Below are 22,339 nucleotides of genomic sequence, written 5' to 3'. Positions count from 1 at the left end.
CTCGTCGGCACGGCAGCCATGCTCTTGGCTTCGTGAGTTTTTGTCTCCTTTCATCCAGCCTCGCTTGTGTTGCTTTGTCCTATTTACGGGCTATGTCTCGTGCTCTCGTTACAGGAAGTTTGAAGAGATCTACCCCCCAGAGGTGGCAGAGTTTGTCTACATCACTGACGACACCTACTCAAAGAAGCAAGTGTTAAGAATGGAGCATCTGGTCCTGAAGGTCCTGTCTTTTGATCTGGCCGCACCAACGATCGTCCAGTTTCTCACGCAGTACTTCCTCAAGCAGCGAGTCTGCAACAAAGTCGAGAGCTTGTCCATGGTGAGTGAAGCTGTCCTTGGTGCGTTGGCGGTTTTGGTCACTATTGAACTTTCTGTCCAAGACAGTGGCTTGTCACACTGAAGACTTCGCCGCTTGTTTTTATTTTCCCCTCAGTTTCTCGGAGAGTTAAGTTTAGTGGATGCAGACCCCTTCCTGAAGTATCTCCCCTCTCAAATGGCTGCTGCTGCCTTTATTTTGGCAAACTACACCATCACAGGGGCTTCTTGGGTAAGTTGGATATACGGTACAGCTTACTCAGAAATGGCTTCCTACGCCGTATATAGTGGAGGCTCAGGAGTTTGAATAGTCAGGGACTACTTTAACTGTGAACTAATTCCACAGGCTTTCTCAGCACAACTCTTCCGTACATGTTTTAAATGATGTTTGCATTACTCTGGGTTTTGTATTCCTGAAATTGGTATTTACAGAAAACTTTAAGTCTAGTTGAAGTGAGTTATTGTGGCTTGGATTAAAGACCTTCAGTAGTTCCCGGTGACTAGATACCAGATAACTAAAGAAAATACAGTCTTATAAAAATTTCACCACAACTAGGTGTTAAAAAAAAAAAAAAAAAAAAAAAAAAAGTAGTGTAAATAAAATCCACATGCTTGTTGTGCATCAGCTCCATTTAAGCCTTCCATCTTCAGACATGGTGAGGTTTGGGGAAACTTGTCATGCTGCCATGGATTCATAGATTTTTATAAAAAAAAATTGTGGATGGTTATATCTGAGCTTAAGTCAATGAATCGGCATGTCTATAACTGGCAATTCGATTCATATACAGTAATACGCGTGGATATCGTATACCAGTTTTAACTGGTCCAATATTCTGCTAAACTATATCAGGTTATGAAAACTATCAACACGAGTTTGTATTTTGGCTCAGTTTCTCAGGCTGAAATGGACTACAGTAACATGTATGTAAGGAATAAACCACTGATGTGCCGTTATAGGAAATTAATCAGTGTGGTGTGATTAAGCAGTTATCGGTATCACTCTGAAGTTGATGATTTTCCTGTAACTGCATGTCCTGAAGACTCATTTCTCTGATACTAAAGCTGTATAGTACACTTTGTAGCGCCGTATCTATCTTGGGAAGCCATTTTGGGTGACTCATAATTGAAGACGCATATTGTAGTGTCTCTGAGCCCTTCATGTAATTTTACCATTTTAATATTCAATATGAATTGAATATTTGCTTTTGTTAATCATTCAGTCCAAGGCTCTGGCTGAGATGACTGGTTACACATTGGAAGACCTCATGCCATGCATCCAAGATCTCCATCAGACCTACCTCGGTGCTGCTCAGCACGCACAGCAGTCCATCAGAGAGAAATATAAGGGCACGAAGTAAGCGGGACAACTTTTAACTTGTTCTGTATATCATCTTGCTTGTGTTTTGAATGTTTTTGTTTTTAATTTATGATTAATGTTTTTTTTTGTTTGTTTTTTTCTTTTTCTTTTCTTAGACACCATGAAGTTTCTCTCCTCGAACCCCCACAGAAGCTGATGTTGAATTGACCCTGACTCCCCCCCCCCCCCTCCCCATCCCCTCCCCTCAAATTCCCGACTCTAACAGGAATTGTGTGTGTATAGTCCTCACGTTGCATAAACATGTAACTGCAATAACTGACACCGTAGCCTTCCTGTGTGGAGGATATGGTGAAATTAGCATGTCATGTATATTTTGTGCAGTCCTGAAGGACTGCTGTTTTTTTATGCTTGATGCATCCAGATATTTTGTACAGTAGATAATCCTTAAAGCATTTTTACTTTTTTTTTTAATGAAGGCAACAAAAGTGGTTTTCTATACAATTTCAATGGAGATATTTTTCCACCTTGATATCTAAATAAACCACTGGGTTTTTCTATATAAAAAAACAAACAAACTTGTGAGCATTACTTTGTGGTGGGGGTTTTTTGTTTTAGGTTAAATTATGGTGCACTATCATGCCTAAGGATTTGGGTGGGTTGGATACTGGAATTTGACTGGGGGCTATATAACAACTCCTCATGGTATGTTCCAGGAAAACATGGTGGTCTTACTGTCCTGAAATGGTATAAAGGGAATGAGGCAACAGTTCCTCACATCAGCTGTTTCCATCCATGTCTTTTTATGTGAGTTTTTGGTATATTGTGTAAAATGCAGGATGGAAACACCAGATGTGAATAAAAACTCAAATGCACTTGTGTGCTCAATTGAGGCAGTTTAGGAAAAAAAAAACAATTATACTACAATGGAAACATTTACATTTATTTACAAACATACATTAATTTGTATCAAGTCATGTGACTTTTTGCATTTTTAAGAAAAAAAACAAAATACCCCAAGTGATTAGATAACTGGCTCAGAAAAGTAAAAATGGTGGTGAAAGTGAGATCCTCCAGTTTCCCCAGAATTGACTAATTTGTCCTCTTGAACACTCAGGAAGGAGACTTTATTTTTATGTTCTAATATTTTACAAGTTAAATTCACAACTTGGATGGAAATCTTTTCACATTCCTCTTTAGAAGCTAGAAATGTTGTGTTAATGAACACTTGTTACTATAGAAACATTGGCACAACAGCTTTACAGCCAGCACTACTCTACTCTAAAGCTGCTGTTATAGAAAACAATTCTGCCCAATCAGAAATGAAGATCCAACTGGTTAGTGTTATTCTTTATCCTAAATGTTTGCTGTAGGAAGCTTACTGATTTGGCCATGTGCTGGGGCTGTAAAATAAGAGATACTTATAACTGCTAACTGAAGTGGGGGTAATTAACTTTCCTGATTTTATACAGCTCCCAAAATGTACTCCGGCAGCTAAGTATTACAGTACAGACTTGTATCACATCTTGCATTTGGATTTTAGTTATTTTCCTCAAGCAGCCTGTATAGATTTTTTTTTTTTTTTTTTTTACTGTTCTTTGTACCATTCATATTTAATCCCATATCATATCCACTACTTTATTCATTTCCTTTTACTGTTTAAATGTTTTAAGTAGTGTACCTCCACCTCTGCTTACACTTTTGCATACAACTCAGAAACCCACATCCTTCTCCTCCACATGAAGCTATAACTTGACTGCATTCAAGGTAAAAGTTTCGATTAGAATTAGGTCAAGTTTATTGATTTACTTTAATTACACAAACAAGTTAATAAATAGAACTTAAAAAAATGTGAGCAAAGGATCTGATTAAATTTGCCTTTCTTTCATGAAAGGAAACGCTCTTACTTTGAGCCTTTCACATTCGAGGCAGCATTTTAATAAAGGAGTACATTACATCATTAAGTGTTTAATATCTGTTCATTTAAAGCAAACAAAACAAAAATTCATAAGGTTCTCTCCTATTCTCAGGTACAAAAAAAATTAACCAACAGGTTACATGTCGATTTCAAGATAATCCAGCTCAACTACATAAAAATTTTAAAAAAAAAATTAACAAATTTAAGACCACAATCCAACAAAACCACACACACACACAATGACAGATCAAAATCTTTCTTCCCTACACAGGAAGCACTAAAACTATATATACCTAGCAATTATTTATTCTATGTTAAGCTTAAATATTTTCTCATCCACCCCATAAGAAAGGCATCCATACTTAATAGTAATTTCATAAATAATCTTTGAAAAGCACTGACCAAAGAGCTGGAACAATTTTACAACACACCATGTGTATATATAGTGTTTGCTGCTTTTTTTTTTGTCTGTCAGCCTTTCAGATCTGTGGAATTTCTCCAAAATACCAACTGTTTTCCATGCAGAAGACGAGATCAGCAGGACGTCGAGAGCAAGAGCATCGTCTGCCTGCTCAGAAACCTACAGTGGAGGAACTCTCTCCCAGCTAGTCACGTTGTAGGAGCTTAGAAGTGTAATTGTGTGTATTTATCAGTGTGTGGTGCTGTGTCGTGCTGGAGTATGTATTGATACACAGTGTATTTAGACTCCTGTAGGAGCCAGGCGGCTGACGAAGGCGATGCTATTGAGGCACATCCTCCTGAAGAAGGCCGGGCAGGCGGGCTTCATCACAAAGTGCTCCAGGAGAATCCTCAACTCTGTGAACAGGGTCCTGACAGAGAAGGGGACGGCCAAAATATCAGAAGGTCAGTAAATCCCAGACTGCAAAAAGCCCTACATGTATACGTGCGTGAAGAAAGAAAAAGAAAGAAAAAAAAAGTGCTTACCGACAGTAAGGGTTTCGTCTGGAGGCGTAACGCAAAGTCAGAAAGCGGTAATAAATGAAGGGCTGCAGCAGGCTGCCCTGTCCGCTGAGAGGGGGAGCGGGACCAAAACAAAACAGAGGTCACACCAAATACTCACACTTTTATATAAGGTATAACACACAAAGTGGTGTGCGGTTATAGGAAAATAAATCAATGCCACCACATGGTGGGGAGCTGCGGTGTGGCGTGTCAACGTGAATCCACAGAAATCTGCCCATTTTTATTTTTTATAGTTACAGTTTAATGTTATCTGCGAAACGAGTCACCAACAAATGTTATAGCAGCTATAAACTATACTTCAGTCACGTCATCCACTCATAAAAACCCTCCACACAGCTCTCAAAAATGCAAAGCCCTCTGTCCTGAAGACTCTCCCACAGCAGAGAACATCCTGACCCTTATAAAGCACTCACACTGATGACTCCTCCTATAAATGTCTCGTAACAGAAATCAATACCTGCACATTTTTCTTTGTTGAAGAAATGTTTTATTTATACCGCAGCATGGTGGAATGCTTGAATCCAATTGGTCAGAAGGTGTGCATTGTTTCTGTATTAATGGCTCGTACACAGGGATTTGTATGGCGGGCGCTCCACACAATCTAAGACCAACAACAAAGACGTGTTGTTCAACGAAGTAAAACATATAATCGTAAATGTGGTGATTTTTTTTGTTATGAGACGTTTATGTAATGTTTAATGGAAGGAGTCTCGGTTGTAAGTGCTTTGTAACGGTCAAAGTTTCCCAGCACGGAAAAGTGTTCAGGACAGAGGAGTTAACACACTGCATTTTCTGAGAGACAGAGAGCGAGTGTGAGAGAGAGCGCGAGACAGAGAGCACGAGAGAGAGCGAGACAGAGCGAGAGTGAGAGAGCGAGCGAGCGTGAGAGAGCGAGACAGAGAGCGAGCGAGCGTGAGAGAGCGAGACAGAGAGCGAGCGAGCGTGAGAGAGCGAGACAGAGAGCGAGCGAGCGTGAGAGAGCGAGACAGAGAGCGAGCGAGCGTGAGAGAGACAGAGAGCGAGCGTGAGAGAGAGAGACAGAGAGCGAGCGTGAGAGAGAGAGACAGAGAGCGAGCGTGAGAGAGAGAGACAGAGAGCGAGGGTGAGAGAGAGAGACAGAGAGCAAGCGAGCGAGAGAGAAAGAGAGAGAACATATTTGTCATGCCAGTGAAGCAAGCTTTTGACTTTCCGAGAGAGAAATAATGCACTTTCAGGAGTAGCAGCACTCAGCTGTGTGTAGCTATGTGTAGCTCTGCATCACACCCCAGGCATGCCTTATTCTCATACAGCAGCACGGTCTCAGCGTGTTATTCCTTACTGAATCCTCTTAGATTATGTAGCGTATCCACCTGACCACATAACTCCCTCTGATTAGCTGTTACTATAGAAACGTATTAGTATACAGTAATGGAAAGAGCACATTAATACAAATCTGTGATTTGCCTTGCAGTCAGAACTAATGTCAGAGCTGCTGTTACAGAAAATTAATCCACACCTTCTGACCAATCAGAATCCTTCATTGTCAAGTTATTTACTATTAACATACCAAAAAAAAAAAAAAAACCGACTTTCAAAGCTACCTGAAGAGCATGAAGACAGTAGCTGGCATCAGGAAGATCTCATTGCAGGCGATGAACTTGAGAATGTTCTGCTGATTGGCCGTGAGCTTGTTCAGGAAGTTCCGTACGAACAGCAGACTGTCCGGTCCCATCGTCTAGAGGACGTAAACAAGCAGCATAGTGAAAAAGAGTAAAAATGAAAATAAAAAGGGCTCTGCAGCTTAAACAGTAAGGATTTACGTCTAAACGGACTTACGTCAAGAACCTTCTTAGTGTACGTGGTGGCATGAAGCAGTGAGAAGAGGAACACCGGGAATATGCTCACTGAAAACTGCTGTTAAGGAGCAAAACGACACACAGACGCAAGGGATTTTTCACAACACTAGAGCGTTACTTCTCACGAGTGCTATCGTGAATAAGGTCAGAGTATAGTGAGAGGATACTGGTGATGGGGTAGGAGTTGACCAGGATGAGTGAGTAGAGGAGGTAATGGCAGCTGTCTTCCTGTAACGCCTGTGAAAGGAAGGCTCGGCTCAGCTGGAAGCGAGGAAGCCTCTGGTGCAGACGCAGCGCGCTGGTCAAAGCGTTGGCCAAGAGAGCCCTTTGGTAGAAGTTAGCTGCTGCAATTGGCCTGAGAGACATGAGGAGTGCATTTAGTAAGCTTTTGGTTGCGCGCACACAAAATGAAACCAGCCCAGGATTAATATCAGGTGATCAGATGATCCTACTCGTGCTACTTAGTGTGTGTAAATTCACGCATAAGAAAATCAACTGATGTAAACCTCAAATGGTTTAATCTGTACATCAAGTATTACTGCACTTACACACACATACATTTTATTTATATATATGGAATATACAGGTGCATCTCAAAAAATTAGAATATTGTGGAAAAGTACATTTTTTCCCCCGTAATTTAATCAAAAAAGTGAAACTTTCATATATTCTACATTCATTACACAATGTGAAATATTTCAAGCCTTTTTTTTTTTTTATCTTGATGATTACGGCTTACAGCTCACGGAACCCAAAAACCCAGTATCTCAAAATATTAGAATAAAGAATTTATAATACAGAAATGTCGACCTGAGAAGACTCTAATCAGCGAATTAATTCAAAACACCTGCGAAGGTTTCCTGAGGCTTTAATCTCTCAGTCCGGTTCAGTACACACGACCACAATCACGGGGAAGATGGAAGTAAATGCTGCATTTCATTTGGAAATCAAGGTCGCAGAGTCTGGAGGAAGAGTGGAGAGGAACAGAATCTAAGTTGCTTGAAGTCCAGTGTGAAGTTTCCACAGTCAGTGATGATTTGGGTTGCCATGTCATCTGCTGGTGTTGGTCCAGTGTGTTTTCTCAAGTCGAGAGTCGATGCCGCGTCTACCTGGAGATTTTAGAGCACTTCATGCTTCCATCTGCTGACGAGCTTTATGGAGACGCTGATTTCCTTTTCCAGCAGGACTTGGACACCTGCTCACAGTGCCAAAACTACTAGTAACTGGTTTACTGACCACGGTGTTACTGTGCTTGATTGGCCAGCCGACTCGCCGGACCTGAACCCCATAGAGAATCTATGAGAGACACCAGACCCAACAATACAGACGAGCTGAAGGCCGCTATCAAAGCAACCTGATCGCCTCCATGCCACGCCGCATTGATGCAGTAATTCATACAAAAGGATTAAAGCCCCGACCGACTATCGAGTGCATAAATGAACATATTTTTCATCAGGTCGACATTTCTGTATTATAAATTCTTTATTCTAATATTTTGAGATACTGGATTTTTGATTTCCGTGAGCTGCAAGAAGTAATCATCAAGATTAAAACAAAAACAAAAATAAAAGGCTTGACATATTTCACTTTATGTGTGTAATGAATCTAGAATATATGAAAGTTCCACTTTTTGAATTAAGTTACGGGGGGAAAAAATGAACTTTTCCACGATATTCTAATTTTTTGAGATGCACCTGTACTGTCAAGTTTAGACTGCACGTCTATTACGTTTACAGCCTTTTAGCAGACGCCTTTAATCCAGAAGAGCTTTATCAAAAACGCATCCTCGTGCTAGTTCGCTAGGTCAACTAGGTCAAGAAAAGACAAAATCAAGTCAGAGCTGCTTGGATGTTAAATGACTAACCCGAGGAGAGGAAGGATGAACATGATGGAGCAGTAGACCGTGAAGAGACGCGAGAGCCACATGGCCGTCTCCAGTTTGTTACTCAACAGGAATTGCTGCAAGACACACAAAAACGCTCAATTTGATATATTCTGGTATTACAGTCTCAATTCATATTTAGGCATTTGTTCTTGACCAAAATTTCAGACAGCATTATTATTATTTTTTTTTAATTATATGTATATGTGTGTATATATATATATATATATATATATATATATATATATATATATATATATATATATATATATATTTTTTTTTTTTTTTTTTTTTTTAAACAGAGATTCTGTAAATCAACAGGGATGCAGATTAAATCAAACCCATGCTGAAATATTTTGGGCGACTCACTGCAGGCCCGGTCTGAGGAGGAGGAGGAGGAGGAGGAGAATTTTGCTGCTCTGTGTCGGCCATCTTTTGGGGGGGAGGGGAGGGTCTCAATCTTCACTCTGGGGGGCAGAAGGGAAAAAAAAGCATAAGTAATGAGCACAATAAATTTAAAATGACGCCAACGACACTAAAGCAAAGCGGATAAGGTTATAACAAAACGCTTCACACTACAGTTTAATTTTTTTTTTGTTTAACTTAGAAACCAAAATATTTTGATGTGAATCAGTGACAGAGTGGAATTGAAAATATAGTAATGTTCCTAGTAGAACACACACACACACACACACACTAAACTGTTAGTAGGACAATATCCAATTTATACTGAACATTAACCAAAGCACTGGGTTCAATCCTGAGCTCGGGTTAACGTCAGTGTGAAGTTTCACATGTTCTCAGCACATTCATGTGGGTTTCCTCTGGGTTCTTTGGTTTCCTCCCTACACCCAAAAACATATCATAGGTGGCCTGTCTACGCTGAACTGGGCCTAGATGTGAACGAGTGTGTGAATGTGTGTGTGGCGCTGTGTGATAGACTGGAGTCACATCCAGAGCTTATTCCCTGGGACGGGTGCCGGATCCACTGCAGTCCTGACCAGGATAAAGTGCTTACTTACGAAGGAAGGAAATAGGGAAGGGAGAAAGGAAGGAAGGACTAGATGTATAAATGAGATAAATGTAAGTCGACTGATAATGGATAGAGGCGTCTGCCAAATGCCATAAATGTAAATGTAAGCAGGAAAGGAAAGCAGTACAGAGCAAAGAAGAAAATAAGGATGTATGGAAGTACAGAAGGAAGGGAGGGAGGGAGGAGGAAGGGAGGGAGGGAGGAGGAAGAGAAGGAAGGTGTAAGGAAGGAAAGAAGGAAGCAGTAAGGAAGGGGGAACAGAAGGAAGGAGGTACGGAAGGTAGGAGGTACAGAAGTATAGGAATGAATGAAGTATAAAAAGAAGGAAGTATAAAAGGAAGGAAGGAAGTACAGGAAGGAAGGAAGTACGGAAGTACATACGTATTGTAAGGAAGGAAGTACGAAAGGAAGTACATGCGTATAGAAAGGACGGAAGTACATAAGTATAGGAAGGAAGGAAGTACGAAAGGAAGTATAGTAAGGAAGGAAGGAAGTACAGAAGTATAGAAAGGAAGGAAGTACAGAAGAAAGTAAGGAAGTACAGAAGTATAAAAAGAAGGAAGTATGGAAGGAAGGAAGGACGTACAGAAGTATAGTAAGGAAGGAAGGAAGGAGGAACAGAAGGAAGGAAGTGCAGAAGTATAGTAAGGAAGGAAGGGACATACAGAAACACAGAAGAATTAAACAAATCCCACACAGTTAATGACGATAAATCTCACTTTCCTCACTAAATACTAAGTTGTTTACAATAATGTGTGTGGATCTACTACAGAGTCAGTCAATCATTTAAATGTAAAAATAAATAAATAAACAAACAAAATTGAGGTATCGGACAGTTTTTGACCAGTTTACTTTATATTTTGTGCCTGAAGAAATGAGATGCCAACCACCTTTATTTTGCACATAAACACAAAGACCAGCTTTAAAAAAATAAAATAAAAAAAAACCTTCAGCTTGACCGTGTTCACTTTCTTTGACCATCCAGTTGGAACACAGTGCAGATATGTTAACAAAGAGAATGGCCGAATCCCAAATGTCTGCCTGCTGCCTAAAGTGTGACCGTACAGCAGTGAAAGTACACACTCCGTAGTGCACTCCGTTCAAGGACCGAGGCGCAGTTTGAGATGCAGCCCACATACCGCGACCACTAGCGCTATAGGGAGAATACAGCGTGGTCATCATGTACCCTGTCATTTCATTGTTATTTTTACATTTCTATAACTAACGCGTTGTTTTACCTGTAACTTCTGAATGCTGACTTTAATCATCCCTCGATACAGCCATATAATTCACTCATTTGGCCAGACATGTCTTAACGCCTTGCGCTCGGGGTATGGAAACGTCTAGAAAGTGGCACCGTTGCTGGGAAGCTAGCTAACCTTAACTACAAACCACACACACACAGAGGGATGTCTAATATTATTTACAGACATACGGCTTCGTATACTGAAACATTCACATATATACATACCTGGAATGTCTTTTAATGGACAGTAAGGTGAATAAAATAGAGCCAGCCCAGTAGTTGCTAACAGCTGCGTTTCTAATTGATTCACAGGAAAAGCGACAAATCAGCTGACCTTGCCTCGTTTTCTTCTTCTTCTCCTTTTTCGGCTTTTCCTTCCTTACACCGGTGCTTTGGCGCCAACTACTGTTGAAATTGATCATTACAATACTCCTCACTCAGCCAAAAGTTTGTTGACACCTGACCATCACGTCCATAAGTCCTAGGTGAACATCCCATTCTAGATTTAATCCCCCCGGTACCCCGGTTTCCTCCTCCAGTCCAAAGATATGCATGGTAGGCTGACTGGCATGTCCAAAGTATCCGTAGTGTATGAATGGGTGTGTGTGAGTGTGCCCTGCGATGGATTGGCACCCAGTCCAGGATGTACCCCGCCTTGTGCCCCATGCTCCCTGTGATATGCTCCAGGTTCCCCACGACCCTGTAAGATAAGCGGTATAGAAGATGGATGGATGGAAGGAAACAACGTATACTGAAATTTTAAATATTGATATTAAAACACAAAAATGAGGGCCCCATTCCTCTATTTTACCTAGGGCCCTCAAATCACTAAATCCAGCCCTATTCTCACACCCAGCTGCACCTACAAGGACATGGACTGTTCTCATATCATATCATCATTCATTCCAACAACACACATATCACCCACACACACACACACACACACACCACATTGTGACATTCATGTACATTATGTGTACAGTATATATCAGATGTACGTGCATATTGCAATGTGCATTCTGTACGAGGATACTTATTTTTTTATTGTCTCTACACTTTGTCTTGTGTGTCTTATACAAGTCTTATGTGCCTTTGCTCTTTGTAATGCTTGCAATTAAGAAACTGAAGTCCATAAACACCAACACACACACACACACACACAGTCTATATGATACACTATATGTAATTCTGTAGATATTCAATCTATACTTGCAGATATAACAAAATCTGTTGAATTTGTATATAATCATCTTGTATATGTTCACCTTTATTTATCCTAACATATTAATCATTATACTGTCATATCTTTTATTTCCTGCACAGTTTATTTAACTTGCCTAGTTAAAGTGAAATCTTTCTTGGCTAGTTCTGTCTGATTCAGATTTATCAGACAATTTAGACATGACTATAATATACACTAGTGCACTATATCATAAACTGGATGTGCTTTTGGACATAAGGATGGTAAACATTTAAACTTATAAGACTAAACTAGATTTAAAACATGAAATCAGTATGTAACGATGGAGTCCAGACTGACGCAGTGCTAACAGCTCACACTGAAATGGTATGGTCCGTTGTAGGGGTGTTTTCAATTTAGATATAAATTTCTGACACATCTCGAGAAACGCTAAGAGCGTCCTATTTTAGTGTTTATCCATAAAATTATTTAGTAAGTCATTTTCGTAAAACACCTGAACCCCTCTGTTGTCTTAACCTCCTTTGAGAAGATCTTAATAAAAGGTTCATCCCCCAACAACCACCTCCCATTATTTGTACTCCCTTCATAACTACTAATTATTACTACTACATTTATGTGTAATTTAAGAATTGAAAAGTAGTACTTAGTAAGTAAGTACGGAAGCCCTAAGTGGCCATGCAGTGTTATTATTTTATCTGTTGTTTACTTATTAAAAAAAAAAAATAAAAAATTCTGTTGTTTTCTTGCGATCTCGACTTAATTTTCCTGTGTACTGGACATCCCGAAATCAATGGGGGTTTTGAATGGTTTTGTTGTTGTTGTTGTTAAATGCCTGAAATAAGGTCTATGGTTAACACAAGCTCAAGATATGCTCATGTTTTATACTACGCCATAAAATACATCAGTAATACCCCACTCGGGAATTTTTAATTTTACAAGCTTTTACGTGTCTTTGAAAAAGACGGTTGTTAACAAGTGGCTAAATGTTGTCGAGGACATTAAACGTCATCACACCGAACAGGAAAACTCCTCTACTACAGCCTCGTTGTGTTTATACTCACACTCTTGCAAACTATTCCAATTCAAACTTTCCAACTTGTAGAGCTATCGATTTATAGTATTTTTCAATTGTATGGTTGTTTTTTTATTTGTTAATAAAGATTGAAAGAGTTGTCGGAAGCGTAGTGGTGGTGACGTTGAAATCATGCGACCGTGGTGTAGTTCGTTTATAGCAACAGAACATTAGCTTTTTAGTTCTGGCGAGTGTATAGGCTTCAAAATCTTATGAATCTCATCTTAATGAACGAAACGTGTAAGAATCATAAACTTTTGTGGGTCAACAGAGTGTATTTTCTGCAATAATCCAAAAGCCAATGGAGGAAAAAATCCTATTGGCTTTTTTTTATCGAGGGATTCAGAGTGATGCTAACTTCCGGGGTGGCCTACAAAAATACCTCATCCCTGCAGGATTGACGACTTCAAGACACTTGAGAAGGGGGACATCTCTCTCTCTCTTAATGCGGAGATAAAGTCCATCTCTACACCGGCCAATTATTATATTTATGATGGCGAAGATGCCAACGTGCATTAAACACCAGTCCCATTCACAAAGCATCAGATTTTCTCAGGATGAAATTACAAAGTGAGAAAACAGCTTTTGGTTATGTCAAGATTACAAGAAAATTAAATCGAAGTCACGAGAAAACGCCTTTTTGTTATGTCGAGATCACAATTAAACAACTTTTGTTATGTCTAGATCACGAGAAAACAACAGAAATAAATAAATAAATAATGCGTGGCCGCTTAGGGCTTCCGTACTTTAGTGATAAATGAGTGAAATAATCCCTATTAAAACTGTCAATAAAACATCAACCGACAATATAAGTCTCCAGCCTGTTTTAAACACACATAAATACATAAACAAACGGTGCACATCATGGTAAACATAACACACTGGACATTACTCGAGTATCTTCTGGACTTTTATTGTTCGGTTAGATGGAAATCACACACCAACTATGATACACACATGATTATAAGTTGTATACACGCTAATTAAGGGTTTTATGCTAACTGACACACAGTCACGGTGTTCATTAGAGACGTTTCCATGGAGAAACTTCTTCGCAAGCGCGGTGTCGGTCTGCGGCGCGTGAGTGAGAGGAGCTCGGAGCTGCAGAGATGCGCGCGACACCTGTAAGCATTAGCAACACGCAGTACACCGAAAACACCGGGCAGGATACGTTTGCGGTGTGTTTACCGCCTAATGTGATCGAAAAACGCCGGGGGTTCGTGGTTTACAGGAGTCGGAGGAAGGCTAAAAAGGTTAGGGTGGTGTTTTATTGAGTAAAACTGAGTTGTACATTGGTGGTAACTGGTCAGCTGGGACAGAGTTTGGGTTAATTTGGCTTGGTTAGTAGTCGCGGTTTCCAGACTGACTTAATCATCTGTTTCTGCTTAAACGTGCAGCGCATGCATGCATGAAAAGTTAAAGCCATCCTATGAACTGTCATACTACACATGCATGCATGCATGCATGCAGTGTGACCACTCCTAGTATGGCTTTAACTTTTCAGAACTTCTCATCTGCTCTGTTATTTTTCCTGTCACTTAACGGCTCATATGTGTCTGAAATGCAGAAATGCTGCAGTTTGAGACATTGCTTCTGAGACAGTTGCAGAAGCAGCAGAACAGGGATGAGTTCTGTGACACTGTCCTACAAACTCAAGGTGGGACACACACACACACACACAAGCTGTACACTCACTACTTTACATTGTAGCAAAGTGTCATTTCTTCAGTGTTGTCACATGAAAAGATATAATCAAATATTTACATAAATGTGAGGGGTGGACTCACTTTTGTGAGATACTGCATATGGTAAACTGATATGCAGTCTCCCCTAAAAGTATTGGAACAGAAAGGCCAAAGTTTTTGTTTTTGTTACACACTGAAGACTTTTGGGTTTGAGACCAAAGATGAATATGAGACTAAAGATCAGAACGTCAGCATTCATTTCCTGATATTTACATCTAGATTTTGTTAAACAACATAGAACATGGCACCTTTGGTGGCAGACCACCTTTTTTTTATTTAGGTCAGCAATAGTATTGGAACCGATAGTGTTAATGTAAATAACACTTAATATTTGGTTGCATATCACTTGCTTGCTTGTAATAACTGCATTATGCTATAATGGAAGACTCAAAAAAGGAAAGGACGTTTAGGTAAAAAATGAATTACTGAAGTAGCGCAGTGATTATATTTCAAGGACGTGCGTGCAAAATGCTGTTTTCTAAGTGCTGTAGAGATGTAGGACACATTTGATGTAGTCACTTTTGTTGCCAGCGGTTTAGACATTAATGGCTGTGTGTTGAGTTATTTTGAGGGGACAGCAAATTTACACTGTTACACAAGCTGTACACTCACTACTTTACATTGTAGCAAAGTGTCATTTCTTCAGTGTTGTCACATGAAAAGATATAATTAAATATTTACAAAAATGTGAGGGGTGTACTCACTTTTGTGAGATACTGTGTACACTGACTGTCCACTTTATTAGGAACACCTGCATGGCTGCCACGATTGGCTGGTTAGATAACTGCATGATTGTACAGGTATTCCTAATAAAGTGGATGGGGGAGAGGGGGTTGGGTGTATGTGTGTGTCATCACTCTAAACTGCAAAATTGTCATGTGTCTTGCTATCTCGTTCTCTAGGTGTGTCAGTGCCAGTACACAGCTGTGTGCTGTCTGCCTTCAGTCCTAGGCTCTACGGCACTCTATCCTCCATGCCAGTACCCATGACTGGGCAGAGACGGCTAATTGAGCTCCAGGCTGTGGATGCCTGCACGCTGCTTAGCCTGGTTAGTCTGCTCTACTCAGGTCAGTTACATGAGAACAGAGAGCAGGTCCTCTCAGCTGCACAAACATTGGGCATCGAGGTACCTCAGTGGCAAGAAGAAGAGAGACATGGAGGAAAAGTGGGAAGAAGAAAAGATCCTGACCAAGAGGTAGAGAAAGAGGTGGATGCCAGAGAGTGGGATGATAGGATGACCAGAAGAATGGAAGAGGGCAGTGGAGGAGAGAAAGAGAAGATAAGAGAGAGCAGTACACAGACCGAGTGTGGGAGAGAAACAGATGAGAGAAGTGCACAAACAGATCTAGCATGCTCAGAGCATCAAAGCATCCAGACTGTCTGTCTGATTGACCAGTCGACATGCTCCACCAATCAGGAGCTTCTCGGTTACATGGATATCCATGATCCGGCATTAGCATTGCAGGTAGTCTGTCCAGAAAGGAAATCGACCACTTTTGATATGTTAGCCAAAGCCCCTGAGACAGGAGACTGTCACACAGTGAGTGAATCTGCCTATGTGTCCCAAATCTACTTGTATTCCTTGGAAACCTCACAACACCAACCTTCCACTTCTGTCACTCCCCACCCTCATAATTCCTTTTTGGACCAGTCAGTGGTTGTGCCAGCTGCTGGAGCTGATGCTATAAATGATCTAACACGGTTTGAAGGAAACATACCTGGTTTTATCAGCTACTTTCTGGGTTCCACCAACTCTCAAAATATAGAGAGAAGAGGACAGGGCTGTGCAAGGGAAGAAGCCAGAGACGAGCAAGTGGGTAAAAGAGCAAGAGCAAGAGCAAGGTCAACAGGTGGAGTGTCAGTGAGAGAATGGCCAGAATGGATAGGAGGAGGAAGAGGAGGGATGAGGAAAAGGCGCATGGAAAGGTGGGGTTTGGTGGCAAGGTTAGCATGGTGGGGTCAGGGTGGGGGTAGAGTTGGCAGAATGCTGGAAACCAGATCAACAGGGAAGAATCCAATGAGAGCGTTCCGGAGACGGCAAGTCAGAGAGGCATTGGTGGAGGCAGGAGAGGCAAGAGGAAGAGGCAGGCAAAGGCAAAGAGGCAAGACAGGCACAATTGCAGGCAGTGAGGTGCAGGTAGGTGTCTTAAAACACCTTAAGCTCAGGAACTGGTGATATAACTGGAGACCACTTTCCATTTTGTAAGTCAGCTTATCCATTTCTACCAGGCAATGCGGCAAGAGATTGGTTATCGTACATTTGGTTGTTGAAGTCTACATGCTAAATTTGGGTAACTTTCTTGGCAGGCTAATGAACAGGGATATATGGATGGAACTAGAAATCCAGACCATTGTACAAAATCTACCTAGTCTCTTCCTAATACTGGGCCAACACTTGGCCAACCTGAAATAATATGGCTGTAGGATTTAGGACCTAGGGTTTATGTTTACTGTTAACTAAAGGGTCTCCACAGAATAACCTCACAGGTGTGTGTATAAGGGAATTGCTCATAGACACTAGACCAGAGTATGGATGGTTGTGAATTTGGATTAATGATTATACTATGCTGTACTGTCTGGTTGAAACGCTATATTACACAGCCATAGAGTTTTCTTGTATAAGCAATCTGCATTCTTAACTAACGCGTCTCTTTTTCTCAGAATGACCCTCCACGCAGTCGCAGGCCAAGAGGCTGTCCTCGTTTACGCCCACTTCTTCCTGCTTCGCGCAGTTTCTCATCGATGACGCCAACTGAACTGGGCACTGTGGATACTACAGAACTTGACCTGTTACACACGGTGACCCCCACACCAGCTGCTCAGATGGAGCCCGTTCAGCCCATTGACACATTCCTAGATGACCTCATGACAGGCCTCCATTTTCTACCACCAGAAGACAATCAAACCAATCAACACGACCTCACGAGTTCCACAACTTCCAGTGATCCACCCATTTTAAAGGCCATGTATCCCAACAGTCATTCCGTAAAACCCACAGATCCAAAGCAGCATCTGGAAGGTGAACTCTGTGATATACTGGATCACTTTCTGAGGACCTTTGAGCAGCAAGTTGGTTGCTGTGGTTTAGATTTGGGAGATGAGACATTGACAAATCAGAGCAGTGACAAATCAGACCCCAGCACAGATCCATGGAACAACACTCCTAAAACATATTCACAGCTACAACCTCACAACCCACACCTACACCATCAAAAACCACAAGCAAACTTTGTACACACCTCAAGTACACTGAGCACTCAACCACAATTTACACTCACAGTGAACCCATCAGTAGCGGAGAACACCAATGGCCAAGATGGCCAAATACATGCGGCAGAAGTGCAGAAACCATCCACAGATCAGAACATTATGCAACAGTTTGAAAACCGAAGGCTGACTCGGAGCCAGAAGAGAAAACTGGAAACGGCCTTAATTAGCCTCCAAACCCCGGTTAAGACGAAGGGCATAGAAAAACAGAGCGCTGACACAAAGAAGAAAGGACAAAGGGCTGATCTCGGGCAATCTGAAGCATGTGTGAACAAAAGTGGAGTCAATAACTTGGACACAAACAACAAATATAGCGCTACAAATGCTTGCAACGAAGAAAGACAAGCAAGTGCAAGACAGAGGAGACAAGAAGTGAACAGATTAGGTAGAAGGAAAAGGAGTGTTGAAAATAGAAGTCACCGAATGGATGGTTTTTATGAAAGTAAGAAGAGTCCCCAAAAAGGAAGACCAAAAATTCATGGTGGTGGTAAGAGGAAGAAGAATGTTGGAGAAGATCATGAAGAGGCAAAGCATATATCTAATGGTTATCAGGCTTGTCAGTCATCTGTAAAGAGCCAAATAGGAGGAAACTGTATTGAGATAGCTTCTTCAGCTATGGAGAAGGTGAGAATGCTTCTACAGCTCCAAAGTGAGGAAGAGGATGTAAGGGCAAATGAGAGTGTTGGAATATGTGAGGAAAATAAGGTTGGAAATGGGAGATTGGTCAATCATAAAGAAAGACTTCCTGTTGAAAACAGTTTGCAAGGTCATCTGGGAGAGATGCAGAAGCCAGCAGACGAAGGGAGAATAGCAGTTAATGGAGATGGACAGGCGAGAAGAAGCAGTGTAGTAGAAGCGAGCCAGAGGCATGAGGACGAAGAAAGAATGGCCGATGGACTGAGGCCTTTCCGGCTGAATCTACCTTCAAATGCAGGTAAGAGGAACTCCCATCCAACAAATCCGGGCGCATTTTGTAAAAAAAGCAATAGGTGGCCATATATTTATAAATATAAATTCTGAAAACATTTTCATTTTCATGCAAATTAGTTATGAAGCGTAAAACAACAAACCCACATAACTGCCTTTCATCTAAACCACAGAAGGGTGGTAGTTTGACATATCCCCAAATCCTCCAGTGTCACTTCAGTACCTACTCTCTGTTTTGTTCCCATTCAACAGTGTTTGGTGTGAAACACTGTAAGAACGTTTGTAAGAAAAACTATTTCCTGTGTTATATTACAGTTTATTTCCTGTGTTATACTACATCTACACCGCATAACAGTTACTTTCACACTGATTTTCATCACCTCGGTCAACCGAACAAGTGTGTAAATACTGCAGAGAAGCCATTATGATAACGAGAGTAACTCTGTACATCATCTCAAACCGCCATCTTTTATTGATCCCTCAAAATGACCTGCACCTGCGACCTGCTGGTGTAGACACAGTGGTAAATTAATAATAATGTTAACGCTACAAAGTGGGTTTTAATTCAAAATTCTTTATTAAATAATTCCTCCCCAATCATAATCAAGAGTAGCAACTGTTCAGTTTGTAAACATACAGTACACTGCCGCTCTCCTTCACTCTCTTCAGCACTCTAATAGACAGCACGTTCACTTCATTTATACTCGGGGTTGCCAGATATCACTAGAAAAGTCAACTCCAGTTTCCATGTTTTGATTTTTAATCCCCCCAAATAACTCAATATTGTCAGCAGACATGGTAACACCATACTAGGGAACCTATCTAAAAGGAACAACTGATAAACAAACAAAAATAAAACTAATGAAATGTAAATAAAATGAGAAATGAAATAATGTTTAATTACTATGGGTTGCACTTAATATCAATTTGACATTAAGCTTAGTTCGCTATTTCCTTAGAAGGCTATTAGCCTTTTTCCTAATATGGATAATTTTTGTGTTAGTCTACTTTTAATTAGGACTCTTCATTGTTTGATATTTTAAAAATAAATATTTTATGCTTGTTTATTTATCAATTAACCAACAGTATTTTTCATCGCTATTATTTTAATTCAATTAAAAGTGAACATGAGCAGAGAGTTTACATTTAACTGTTTAAGACAGACCTCCTGATTAAAGCTTACACAAGAAAAGATTGGTATCTAGACGGTATCGGTTGTAAAAATCCTGATTGGTGCATCCCTAATGAACACCATTACACTAAAGCGCTTTACATCTGACAGGTAAATTAACTCCCCCAATCACATCCTATATGAGATTATTCAGATATATACACAATATACACAGAGCGGTTTGAGAACTGACTCCAGCCCAGAACCATGACAGTGGAAAATGTCTATAGTGTAGCTTTAAATATATTTAAGAGGAGCAGACTTCAAAGACTGAACATTGAGGTTTATTGTATTTGTTTACAAGGTGGAACAGGTTAACGGTTGTTGTTGTTTTTTTGCATACAGCCTGTAAAATTAACTGAAAATATTACATTTAGTTTATCAGAAGGTAAATTAATGTGTCATGGCTCATACTATGTTCCTAAATTGTGTCATAATTGACGAGCTCAAGTTTTCTCATGCCTACTTGTGTGTTATATTGTGACATATTAATGTTACCATCTCTAAAATTCAAACTAAACTTCAACCGTGCTCCTATAGTTTTGACTGTGCCCCTAAATTTTTGTAATTAGGAGCACAAGTGCTCCTAAAAGAGATTGTAGAGCCCTGCCCATTCATATTCAGACTGGGCAATATGACAAAAATAATCCGGATATCCTGATAAAGTATGCGACAATACACTTTTCTCAGAAATTGTGTTGTCGGAGAAACTATGATTGGAAGGAGATGATGCATTTCATTTTTTCCTGCTTTTTGGTGTCAGAAATGTATTTTGTAGACGAGTATCATCAAACTCACCTGGCCAGGAGTCAAGAACGTAATACTGATGCATATTACATTACATTAGTGTGTTTTAATCATTCAGCCTTGTGTACACAATGCCATCTACACAACTCATTTTACACATACTTGGATGAGAGATGCAGCTTTTTAATTGGATTATCGAACTGTTTATTTTTATTTTATTTTATTTATTTATTTTTGCACCCTCAGTTTTTACCCAAGGCACCATGCACAAAATGGCCGACTTAACTTTGGACATAGGATATGCGCCTGGGCTCACGTCTACCGCACGACTCTCACACACGCAACCTTGCCAAGAGCTTCTCGGCCCACACACATCTACAAAAGACTTGGTGCAGTTGGCAGGGAGTTCTGTGGATGAAGACGAAGATGTGGATGTGCTGGAGGTGTCCAGCCTAAACTCTGAGCTACCTGCTGTGTCGACTGTGATCTCGGGGGTGGATCTGAGCACTGAGGAGGAGGAGGAGGATGATGTGGAAGAAGATGTCGAGATTGATGTGCTTGGTCTAGAACCAGATTAGCCATGCGGAATAACTTCTGCTGTTCCAGTAAGGTTCATTTTAGTGCTGGAAAGAGAAGTTTCTTTGTCCAGTACATTTCATACATAAAGATACATTTGGATCAGGCGTGTCAAGCTTATGGCCTGTGGGCCCCATAAAGGTTCTAATTCAGCCCACCAAGATAATTAGTTTCATTTGGTCCATGTGTTAATTAAAATCAACATCTAAAGTTAAATTATCTTGTAGGCCTTAATTGAATTGAAAGATTGGAAAGGGATCTAGTCTCTGCTATTCCACATTCCACTAGGGGGCAGTAAACTCAGGACCGTATACTAACTCGCTGATAAAATTGACTAAAAATACACTATGGCCAAAAGTATGTGGACACCTGAACAACACACCCATCCTAGTATGTGCCCATTCCAAAACCATGCTCATTAAGACGGTGTCAGTCCCTCCTTTGCTATTATAATAACCTTCACTCTTCTGGGAAGGCTTTCGACTAGATTTTGGAGCATGGCTGTGGGGATTTGTGTTCATTCAGCCACAAGAGCATTAATGAGGTCAGGCACGGAAGTCAAGTGAGGAGGTCTGGGGTGCAGTCAGCGTTCCCGTTCATTCCACAGGTGTTCAACAGGGTTGAGGTCAGGGCTCTGAATACTTATTTTTAACAATTTATCTTTCCAGAAGAACTAAATGATTTTGGGTTATTTTGTGTAGATTCATGAAATATAATCCCAATTAAGTCCTTGTCAGTTGCAGGTTGTAAGACTACTTATGCAAGTCACTTTATACTAGGTATATACAGTATGCATCTGATTGTGATTCACTGAATTGTTCTTTTGTTTTCATACAACAGGATCGCCATACACTCCACAGATCTGCTGTGATGAGAGTTAATGGAGGGAACAGGTATAGAAATCAAGTCCTGCATGTTTTTACATGTCAGTCAGGTTCGCCACACCTGAGGTTAGATGTTGGACTTCACGTCATGTCTGTAATCACACAAAAAGGTTAAAGTTTTATTTGTTTTAAGTCAGATCTGCTGAACAAGTCCCTTTATTCCATCTGGTTTCCTTTTAAGACTGTAGTGGCAGAATGAGAATGGACAAGGTGCAAAGATT

General features: G+C 40.5%; 3 protein-coding genes across 4 annotated transcripts in view; 2 read left to right on the top strand and 1 right to left on the bottom strand.

The window, feature by feature from the left end:
- Positions 1–2,200, top strand: part of ccna2 (cyclin A2) — a 4,440-nt gene extending 2,240 nt beyond the window's left edge. The window contains exons 5-9 of the mRNA XM_053631765.1: positions 1–32; positions 115–319; positions 434–547; positions 1,536–1,669; positions 1,789–2,200. The exon at positions 1–32 is cut by the window's left edge and continues 192 nt beyond it. Of these exons, the coding sequence (XP_053487740.1) occupies positions 1–32; positions 115–319; positions 434–547; positions 1,536–1,669; positions 1,789–1,840 (537 nt within the window). The 3' untranslated portion in view covers positions 1,841–2,200. The remainder of the gene's footprint in view (positions 33–114; positions 320–433; positions 548–1,535; positions 1,670–1,788) is intronic.
- Positions 2,201–3,606: 1,406 nt separating this feature from the next.
- On the bottom strand, positions 3,607–11,220 carry tmem33 (transmembrane protein 33). 2 transcript variants are annotated; one of them, XM_053631767.1, is made up of 9 exons: positions 10,754–11,220; positions 10,521–10,666; positions 8,619–8,716; positions 8,232–8,326; positions 6,535–6,722; positions 6,348–6,415; positions 6,113–6,246; positions 4,494–4,577; positions 3,607–4,378 (listed from the first exon to the last, which is right to left on the bottom strand). In XM_053631767.1, the coding sequence occupies exons 3-9, from the start codon at positions 8,679–8,681 to the stop codon at positions 4,249–4,251; spliced, it is 762 nt and encodes a 253-aa protein (XP_053487742.1). In that variant the 5' UTR covers positions 8,682–8,716; positions 10,521–10,666; positions 10,754–11,220; the 3' UTR covers positions 3,607–4,248. The 2 variants fall into 2 exon arrangements, with proteins under 2 accessions (XP_053487742.1, XP_053487741.1); XM_053631766.1 differs by lacking the exon at positions 10,521–10,666.
- A 6,996-nt stretch (positions 11,221–18,216) lies between these two features.
- On the top strand, positions 18,217–21,427 carry LOC128611423 (uncharacterized). Its single transcript, XM_053630922.1, has 2 exons — positions 18,217–18,747; positions 20,905–21,427. The coding sequence occupies exons 1-2, from the start codon at positions 18,237–18,239 to the stop codon at positions 21,234–21,236; spliced, it is 843 nt and encodes a 280-aa protein (XP_053486897.1). The 5' UTR covers positions 18,217–18,236; the 3' UTR covers positions 21,237–21,427.
- The last annotated feature ends 912 nt before the right edge of the window (positions 21,428–22,339 follow it).

This window comes from Ictalurus furcatus, chromosome 8 (assembly GCF_023375685.1).
Source record: "Ictalurus furcatus strain D&B chromosome 8, Billie_1.0, whole genome shotgun sequence".
Lineage (NCBI taxonomy): Eukaryota > Metazoa > Chordata > Actinopteri > Siluriformes > Ictaluridae > Ictalurus > Ictalurus furcatus.
Note: the sequence above shows the minus strand (reverse complement) of the source record. Positions and strands in the feature narration are given on the sequence as shown.